Source organism: Eutrigla gurnardus, assembly GCF_963514095.1.
Source record: "Eutrigla gurnardus genome assembly, chromosome: 2".
NCBI classification, from domain to species: domain Eukaryota; kingdom Metazoa; phylum Chordata; class Actinopteri; order Perciformes; family Triglidae; genus Eutrigla; species Eutrigla gurnardus.
This window is the reverse complement of record NC_139916.1, coordinates 5191960-5201490: the sequence shown is the minus strand read 5'-3', so window position 1 is coordinate 5201490 and position 9531 is coordinate 5191960. Positions and strand designations below refer to the sequence as shown.

At 43.0% G+C, this 9531-nt stretch overlaps 2 protein-coding genes across 2 annotated transcripts; both read right to left on the bottom strand.

Moving 5' to 3' along the window:
* Nucleotides 1–68: 68 nt before the first annotated feature.
* On the bottom strand, nt 69–4956 carry LOC311027356 (dynein axonemal heavy chain 1-like; the record flags this gene model as incomplete). The annotated part of the gene is made up of 13 exons (XM_084031344.1): nt 69–155; nt 262–381; nt 593–818; nt 928–1121; nt 1209–1359; nt 1462–1760; nt 2095–2201; nt 2790–2947; nt 3569–3593; nt 3677–3809; nt 3920–4070; nt 4387–4493; nt 4852–4956. The coding sequence occupies 13 exons, from the start codon at nt 4954–4956 to the stop codon at nt 69–71; spliced, it is 1863 nt and encodes a 620-aa protein (XP_083887470.1).
* Nucleotides 4957–6032: 1076 nt separating this feature from the next.
* On the bottom strand, nt 6033–8224 carry LOC311031225 (tripartite motif-containing protein 16-like). The gene has a single exon (XM_084037400.1). It carries the CDS (start codon nt 8207–8209, stop codon nt 6545–6547), a length of 1665 nt encoding a protein of 554 aa, XP_083893526.1. The 5' UTR covers nt 8210–8224; the 3' UTR covers nt 6033–6544.
* Nucleotides 8225–9531: the final 1307 nt, after the last annotated feature.

The following is a 9531-nucleotide window of genomic DNA, read 5'->3' as shown; positions in this document are numbered from 1 at the left end:
ACGTTTCATTTCATATCAGAGCGTGCAAATTCAAAGATTAGAACATGAGCATGTGGATGATTTTACACTTACTTTTTATTAACATCCTCATCTGAGAGACAGTAGAAAAGTGATTCTATTAGCTCATATTCTGACAGGGTTGTGCCAAGGGTTTTCTGCTTTGGAAAGATTGAAAATAAAATAAAAAATCAGGTCTACGAACAAAGAACCCTCCATATGACGGTTAACAGAAATAGCCAATCCATGCATGTGCATGTGTACCTTGTAGCTCTTGAGCTGTTCTGGGATTTGCTTTATCCACTCTCTCTTTTCAGTCAGTTCCTCAACGCTGTTTGGCCTCTCATGTAGCTTGGTACTCAATGTGTTGCACACTTCATCCGCCTACGCACATATGAGACAAGAACTTACAACCAAAGTCAAAACAAGGTCACTTGCAAACTGAAGTACATTTAGGAGTAATGGTTAAAAAAAGAAATGAATTATCAAAACATTTCAGTACATAACACTAATGCAGTACTGCATACATACACTACATGTACACTACATACTCCTCATTGTCTCACACACACATATATATATATAAATGACTTACATCATTAATCTGCTTGCGTAGTTTCAGGACAAGTTGGTCCAGCAGTGCATTGGCTAAAGCCCTTCTTTTGTTAGAGAGAGCCTGACGTACCGCCTCCACACGGACAATAAAAGGACCGATGACAATGGAGGATGGCAGAGAGCGCTCGAGCCTTTCCTTGTCTTTGAGAATTTGTTCCACACCTTTCTTTACTTCTTGGGCCGTCTGTTCTGCATGCGTATGAGATCTGTCAGAAAAGAGTTAAATGACTCAATGATTCAACGAGGAAAGGATCCTGAATGGGCCGTGAATCTGACACTTGGAGAACCTGCATACACAACGTGAATCAGGCTTACTTGAGAAGCGTTTCGATGTCCAAGTTGTGTAAGTCTAAGTGTTTCTCATATTCAGCAGCATAAGCCCTGAGAGGTATGGCTGCTTGCACCAGAGCATTGCGGACCTTCGCTCTCAGCTCCATTACTTCTGGTTCCCAAGATGCCCCCAACTCCAGCACTGGATCCCCACCAAAGTACAGCTGCTGCATCACAAACTGGCATGGACAAGAGAGGAACCATTCAATTATCCTCCCCTGGAGTCATTATCGTCACCCATGGACAGATCAACGATTTTATTTTACCTGATCAGGCTGTGGTATGTTGTTGGTGGCCAGAATAGCTCGATCAAACAGGTTGACGATAGATGTCTCAAAGTTCTCCAGAGCAGTGCTGTAATGAACCCCAGTCTGATCCAGAACCAAGTCCACCAGGAACAGAGGGTTCATGTTTGGCCTAGTTATAGAGAACGTAGTAATATTACAATATTTAGCAGAGTTATAGGTTGTGTCACACTCAAACATGTGAGCCCATGTATGCGACTGCATGCTATCCTACTTGTAAGGGCTTGTGATGAGGTTGTTCCCCCAGACCAGGTCCTCAGGACATGTTAGCACACTGTGGCAGGCGTTTAACATCAGCTGAGTCAGGCTGACCAGCGACTTCTGCACCAGGAAGTGCAGGGAATCTTGCAGTTTTAAACGCACCACAGCCATCAGCCTACACAGCTTGGAATACTGGTACATCTCCCAGCAGGACTCGTTCACATTGTATGCACCCTTGCCGCTATGAACCAGGTTGTGACGGATTTTCTTGCTGAGCGTTTCTATCCATTCCTGCCTCAGAAACAAGCTGATCTGCAGGAGGAGGAAAACATTCAATGCTTCTATATTCATGTGAAATCCAGGTGCGTTATTCAAGGTTTCTCTTTCTGGTAATCCACATCAAAAACAAAATATATTGTTACATTTGGTTGCAGGCCTTGTTGTTACCTGAGCCATAATGATGAAAAATAAAAGAAGAGGCGTTGCTGCTTTATAAATGGTTTGAATGACAAAGCCTCAGTTGCCCTGATGGTTGATTCTTTTAGCTTTGTAGTGGTTAAACGTGGGTGCTATATCTGCACTGATCATACGGTACATAGACATTCTTATTTAAAAAGAAAGAGAAGCTACCCCAATGCTACAATACCTGAGTGTGTATTTGTATCTGGGCGTCTCCAAACTTGTCCAGTCGCAGCGGTTTGACTGAGGTGACACTGAACAGCGTCATGGTTGCTACGGTGTTGCACTCTGACTCTATTTCAGATAATACACAGATCACCTCTGGCTTCGTTAGCAGGGAACGGTGGACAAAAGCAGCTTGCTGTTTCTTAAAGTCAAAGCCAGGACCTGGAGCGTCCCCTGTGCATAGATAAAACAAACCAGTGTTTAGATGCTGATTCTAATGCTAGGTTTAGTTTAGTTTATTATAGGATCCCCATCAGCTGTGCCCTAAAACATACATTAAACATTACAGTCAACATATTAGAGAATGGCATTACAATATATGAATAAAAATGTTCTCTTTCAACAGTTCCCAGCAATATACACAAATAAATATACATAACGTCCTACAAATATGATGTGCCCAGGTGTTTTCTTATTTGTTTATTAAACATTGATTTTTGTGTTATATAGTCAATAACAGTGGGAAAGAATCCCATATTTTCATCACTCTATTTGTTACTGAGCCTTTTAGGTAATTAGTGTTTGCCTTGGGAGTGAAAACTGGCCTTTTGTTGCCTGTCTGGTAGAATATATACATGACTCCAAGTATAATATAGGGGAGTAATACATTTCTTTAATCTTACCTCAATCAAATGTATACAAGGACAACAGTCATACCTTTTTGCTGTACATATTCAGGATCCTTCTTCGGGAGGATGATGTGTGAAAACTCTTTTGGATGTCTCAACACTACTTTGTCAAAGATCATGCGGTTCATTGTCCGCTGATATTCCAGTTTGATTTCTTTCTCCAGATACTCTATACACTTCTCCAACCTGCACACATAACATTCCAGTTATTCACCTTTACTTTAGTTAACATTTCAACTCAGAGGCATGTGTTATAAAACAGATAACACTGAACAAAGAGACAATTACAGCAACGTTATGACATTACTCACATTTTCAGATTGAGCCCAGGGGTTGAAAGGGCACGTCTTTTGATACGCTGGAGGCTGTGGGTATCAAGAGATGGTGTTCCCCTACTGATGGGCATGCAGTCCACAGACAGGTGGTAGAGAATCACAGCTTCTGTGTCCTCCCTCAAACTGAGGGCAGACTGGATCCGTTCAACAAAGACACGTGGATCCTCAGCACTGAATAACAATCTGATCCTGGGTACCCAGACCTTAGACCCTGCTAGCATGGAGTTTACTCCTATGAATAAGAGGGGGATGGAGGGCATACATACATGGTGAACAAGACAGAGACAAGATGAAGTTATGAGACTCAAAGAACATGAAAAACCAACCAGGAGATTTGCTCTTTTGGTATTGTTCATTGAGAGTAGGATTTCCTTCTTCATCTGTCAGTTTGCTGCATTGGTGAACTTTCTGTACCAAGTACTGGCATGTCTCCTTACTATAGTCAAGAACCCCAACGACATGCCAGCTGTACTGCACGGGGGCACTTTTTGGGTCGTCTTTAAAAAGGAGAGAAGAAAGAAAATAGTGACCATCTCTGTTTTTACACATCTGTTGTACTGTGTTGCTGAGGAAAATGTACCACAGGGACTCTTGTCATCTGTAGGCAGCAGGGCTTTTGCAGCAATAGGTTTTCCACCAGGTGATCCTGGATCATTGCCCAGGGCAAGCCAGTCTTCTGGAGTCCGGCAGTCATACTCCTCATTGTCAAATATCTAAAGGAGAGAGATATGAAACATGAGTGTGGAGTGGACTTTGGCCTTAAATATCAGATGTAGTGGCTACCCAAATGCCACAGAAAATATTGCAGCAGTAACAGACTCACCTCCAGGGGAAGGTAAGGGGATACAGGGTCGTCTGTTGTAGTGATATCCTCATCACGACTGCTCTTGTGTCTTGGCATTAGGAGGTTGGAACATATACCCTTTTCTGCCAAGAGCTGTTCAAAGTCTAATTTCAAATATTCCCTTCGACATCTGTGAGAGAACAACAGAAAACAGTAAGTCTTAACAACAGGCAGAGAAAATAAACCAATGCATGGATGCCACTCAATCAGCTAATGTGCGATATAAAATAAATTAATACATATGTGCCGTATGATAGAAGCTCAGTGTCTGAATCACTCAGCAGTGAATCTGACATTAGAATATGTATAATACGTTCACTACAGGAAATGTCATGAATGGACTAGAGACTAAGTGTCCTTTCTGTCTTGCACACAAACACTGCACACCTCTCTATCGCTAACTTGCGGGGATTCTGGCCCGGAGCGGTTTGGTAGGGTATCTGGACTTTGGGTGAACCTCCACCCCAAAAGAAGAAACAACTTTGTGCTTGCTGTGGGACAGGTCCATGGTTAAGCTTTTCAACAGGATTGCATGGAGCCTCGAAGGTTGTAACTGAGGAAAACAGTGGGGAAGAACAAAGATTTTAGACACAGCATCTAAAAAGTTGTACTTTAGAGAAGGATTATATGTTCCTCTTATAAATACATATTTGGCTACAGAAATAAATGCCTACATTTCTAAAAAATGTCATGTTATACAGTAGTTTCGCACCTTTTGTTGTGTTGAGATCACTGAACCCAACGATGGATCGACCCCTTGACCTCCTGTGGATCTCAGGTCCAGCTGTACTAGACTAATGAATCAACAGTTATAGCCTTTGGTTTTGGCCGGAGCACAGCAGCATGATAATGAGCACAACATGATATATCTGTCAGAATTTGAAAAGGCAAATGCATATTATGTATTTTACCTGGAAGTTGAATGTGGTGATGTCCTCTGAGTAGATGCCCCTCTGTTCATTGGGCCTGGCCTCTGGAGGTTTGCTGGGTACACCTGGCAAATAGTTCCTTTCCATCTTCTGCAGAATAACATTATTAATTTTTAACAATTAAGCCTGGATGTAATCCTGTTAGGTGAAAATAATCTGTACAGCCCATTAGCTGAGTATGCTTTATTTTACAGGCATGATGTGGATGAAAACCCCCAGGAAATACCAAACATTAATAAACGTTGACATAAGCTAACGTTATATTTGGAAAATGAACAACCAACTGTGTAATAACAGGACATGTGTGTGACTCTGTCGCTGTTTCCAAATAACTATACTGAACCAGGACAACAAGCATTAAAAAAAACTGTTAATTAAAACCGTAAACTGTTTAGTGTTAGCTGCTAACGCTAGCAACGTAACGCAACGTTTACATCTGAAGGGTGAACAAATGACACAGCGTAACGTTTGCTAATGTAATCTTCTAAACAGTGATTTTGACATAACGTTACCTTAAATCCAACCGGAAGTTCTAACGCTGCTTTTTTTATCCTCTGCGCAGCTAAAACATTGGCGAGGCGAACTTCTGAAATCTCAGTTACCGAGTGGACGTTAGCTAACTGCCGGTATGAAGTTAATGTCGGACATAGCAACGGTTGTCATAGAGACGGAGACCCTCCACCAGAAGTGAAGAGAGCGAGCCAGAGCAGAGCAGCACATACTGAACTCAAACCAAAAGTACACTTTTTATTCACTTTTACTTTATTGGTTATCGTAATATGTAATCTGTAGATGTAGTATGTAATACTATTGATGAATACTTGCATATCTAAATATTTTAACTGAGGGTTATGGATACTTTTGCACAAATAAAACATCTGAATGCGGCTCTTACCACTGGTGAGCCACATGAGTGTGAGTATAGTGATTAGTGATAGTGTGTGTGTATATATATATTTATATTTATATTTTTATATATATATATAATATATCAGTATAGCTGGACCCGATGAAAGGAAACCCCATGTGATGAAACCCACAACCAGGAAACATCTGCACCGCCAATCTGAGAGTTAAAGACACACGACGAAGCTCGGGGGAAATCATTTATATTCAATATCATAATCACATAAGCATCAATAATTCACATAAAAAAACCTCTTTAAAATAAAACTTTTCAGCATCTGTGATCGACGTCCCAAAAACAAACAAAGAGTCTTACAGGAGGTGGAGAAAACAAACACACCTGGCAGTGTAACTAAACCCGGAGCGATCGCTTCCTGTGAAGCTGATGATGAGATTTGAGGCGTGTTGTTGTTGTTCTGGGTCGCATTAGATCGTCAGCTGTTCCTGTTATTTTGTCCACCTCCCGCTCACACCATCAAGTACAAGATCTGCTGCTCAGTTAGCAAAAATATCAACAGAATAAAAAAAGTACTGGTGTTACTGGTGTTACTGGTGTTACTCTTTCAAGACCCACAATAAGGAGGGACTTGTAAAATGTAACATTTTCAAGCTGTGTTCCATTCTCAAAAGAAAACATCAGCAAAACAGTTATTTTATTTTTAATGGGATTCAAATAGAGGAGAGAAGGAGGCGGAGAGGAGAAGGACAAGAGGAGGAGGAGGGAGAAGGAGAAGGAGGTGAAATCATTCAACTCTTAAATGCCTTCTGTCTAGTTGAGTTGACAGAACTCACCACTGCATCCAATATTAACACAAAGTCCAGCATAGAGGGGCTCAGTGAACGTGGTCTGGACTCTGTGGAGGAGAGTCATGGTCTTAGAGACGCTGTAGAAGGACAGAATACCTGCTCTGTGATCCAGGAACACTCCTACTCTGGAGGACCGAGGACCTGAGACGGGAGTTTCAACTGAGTTGTAGGAGAACGTATATCTGTTGTTGATCAAATCTAACGACCAGGATTTGTCATTGTGTCCAAACGTACATTGACGCCAGTCTCCTGCTCTACTGATACTCTTGTATGCGACTGCTACACCAACTACACCTCCTCTCCTCTCCACCTCCCAGTAACAACGGCCAGTCAGACTTTCTCTACTCAGGACCTGATAACAATAATCAGTGAATCTGTCTGGGTGACTAGAATAAGACTGGTTTTGACTCCCTGTTGCTTTTCTGTTCCCCTCAGATAATAACAGACATGTGTGTGCTGTGTTTGGATCCAGTGTGATTTCACGTGAATATTTCAAGAATCCAGCTCTGGTCTTGGGTTCTGGTTGTGGCAGTGAAACATCCACTTCAGTCCCTGCCAGTGAGACGTTTGTCCATCTGTGTGTCAGAACTTCCTGTAGTCCATCTCTGACTTCTGACAGCGCCGCCGTCACGTCCTCAAAGTAGCGGCGAGGAGGACGGGCGTTGATGCTGGATGAGTGTGTGGACTCACTGAGTGGTGACAGTGATGGGTAGTCGTGTAGAAACTGGTTGTGATCCTCTGTGTGTGAGAGCTTCTCCAGCTCAGCGTCTCTCCTCTTCAGCTCACTGATCTCCTGCTGCAGCTTCTCCTGAAGCTCTCCGACTCGACTCACTTCCCTTTCCTGCTGGGATCTGACCTGCTGCTTCACGTCAGAGCGTCTTCTCTCCATGAGACGGATCAGCTCCGTGAACATCTCCTCACTGTCCTCCACTGCTTTATCAGCAGAGTGGTTGATGGCCTCCACCTCCTGGTGGAGCAGCTTCACATCTTTGTCTCTGTCCTGGATTCTCTGCTGGATGTTTAGTCGACTCCCCTCCAGCTCTCTCTGCCTCTCGGTCCTTTCTGCTGCAGCTGAGACTGTGTCGTGGCCTTTATGTTCCTCCACAGAGCAGAGATAACAGATAGACTGCTGATCAGTACGGCAGAACATCTTCATCACCTCATCATGACGAGAGCACATGTTCTCCTGGAGCTTGTTGGAGGGCTCCACCAGCCGGTGTTTCTTAAATGCTGCTGATTCATGATGAGGCTGGAGGTGTTTCTCACAGTAAGAGGCCAGACACACCAGACAGGACTTGAGGGCTTTCAGTTTCCTCCCAGTGCAGGAATCACAGGCCACATCTTCAGGTCCAGCATAGCAGAGACCAGCAGGAGCAGCTAGGAGTCCAGTCTTCTTCAGCTCCTCCACCAGATCTGCCAACATGGTGTTTTTCAGCAGGACAGGCCTCGGTATGAAGGTCTGCCTACACTGAGGGCAGCTGTAGATCTCCTTCTCATCCCAGAAGCTTTCAATACACTTCATGCAGTAGTTGTGTCCACAGGAAGTAGTCACCGGATCCTTCAGTAGATCCAGACAGATGGAACAAGAGAAGGTTTCCCGGTCCAGCTGAACTCCTTTCTGCGCCATTTCACCTCTCAGCGACGACGACTGTCTGAGTTTCACTTAGTGAGAAGTGAAACTGGTCTGAGGTCTGATATGGAAATTTTGTACTTCTTGATGAGAGGCATCTGAACTGAAGACTTACACATGAGAAGGTTTGGTGAATGTAAATGTGTCCTGTGACCTGTGACGTGTGGCCTGTGGCCATTTGTGTGCGTTTTGCAACCCATGGGTGTTTTGCGACATAGGTGTGGTTTATGACCCAGGTGGGGTTTGCGACCCATGCAAGGTTTAGATAAACATCGGAGTTTACGACTTCCATCCCTGTGAACTGAGTGAAAACACACCCACAAGAAGATGGATAAATATCATGTTTGTCTCACAATACGTTGAGTCTACACTTTGCAACAGACCAGCATGTTGTTCTGTGAATTCTCCTCTTGATCAAGATTAAATCCCTGTTTGGACCTTGAGCTGACTCCGATCTCCTTCCTCCAGTTCTATACTAACGGGTAATTATTTTAACACTTTGGCGCCCAACGTGGGGCCCCAATATCTTTCCCTCTCTTCGTACCAGAGGACCTGAAGACCTTAAGGCAGAGGAAATAGAAATCCTCTGAAAGACCTCCACCGCGGGGCTCATATAGCCTCGTTTGGGACAGGAGGCCAGGTCCTCTGAAGAGGGGGCGGTGACGGGGCCAACCACAGAGGGGAGACGGACCAGCCAGGCAAACAGAGTCAGGGACTCATCGAAAGGGTAAGAAATTTCTAATAAGTAAAGCAAGTCGGGAACTTGGGGGATCGATCTCTTAGAATAGGTCAAAGGACCTAATAGGAAAAAGGAAATAAATAGAATCAAGCCCAGGCTTGGGGGAGCAGGACTCTCTTAGATTTAGGGCAGGACCCTAAATCCAGGTAAACTGTCTTTGGAAGGACAAGGATTAAACTAATCCCGAAGGCCTGCGAAAACAAAAAGACGTCAGGGAGGGTTAGAGACCCATAGGTAAGAGTACTCAAAAGAAAAGAAATGAAAAGACCGGTAAAATAGAAAAAACGTTTAAATAAAAATACGTATTGAAAATAATTAAATAGATAAATAAATAAATAAACAAATAACTAACAAATTCAAGCTGGGAAATTGTAAAAGTTGTTTTAAATTGTTGTTGTTGTTTTTTTAAATATTGTTGTGAACCTGACGAGGTTCAATATAAATGAGATGCAAAATGAATGAGCCAGAAAGCTCTAGATAATGTAAAATATATAAAGAAGTGGGAAAAAGGTTTAAAGGAAAGTTGCAGGTGGAAGAATGCAGAGAATTGGTAGAAGAAAAAAAAATAGAGGAAAGGTTA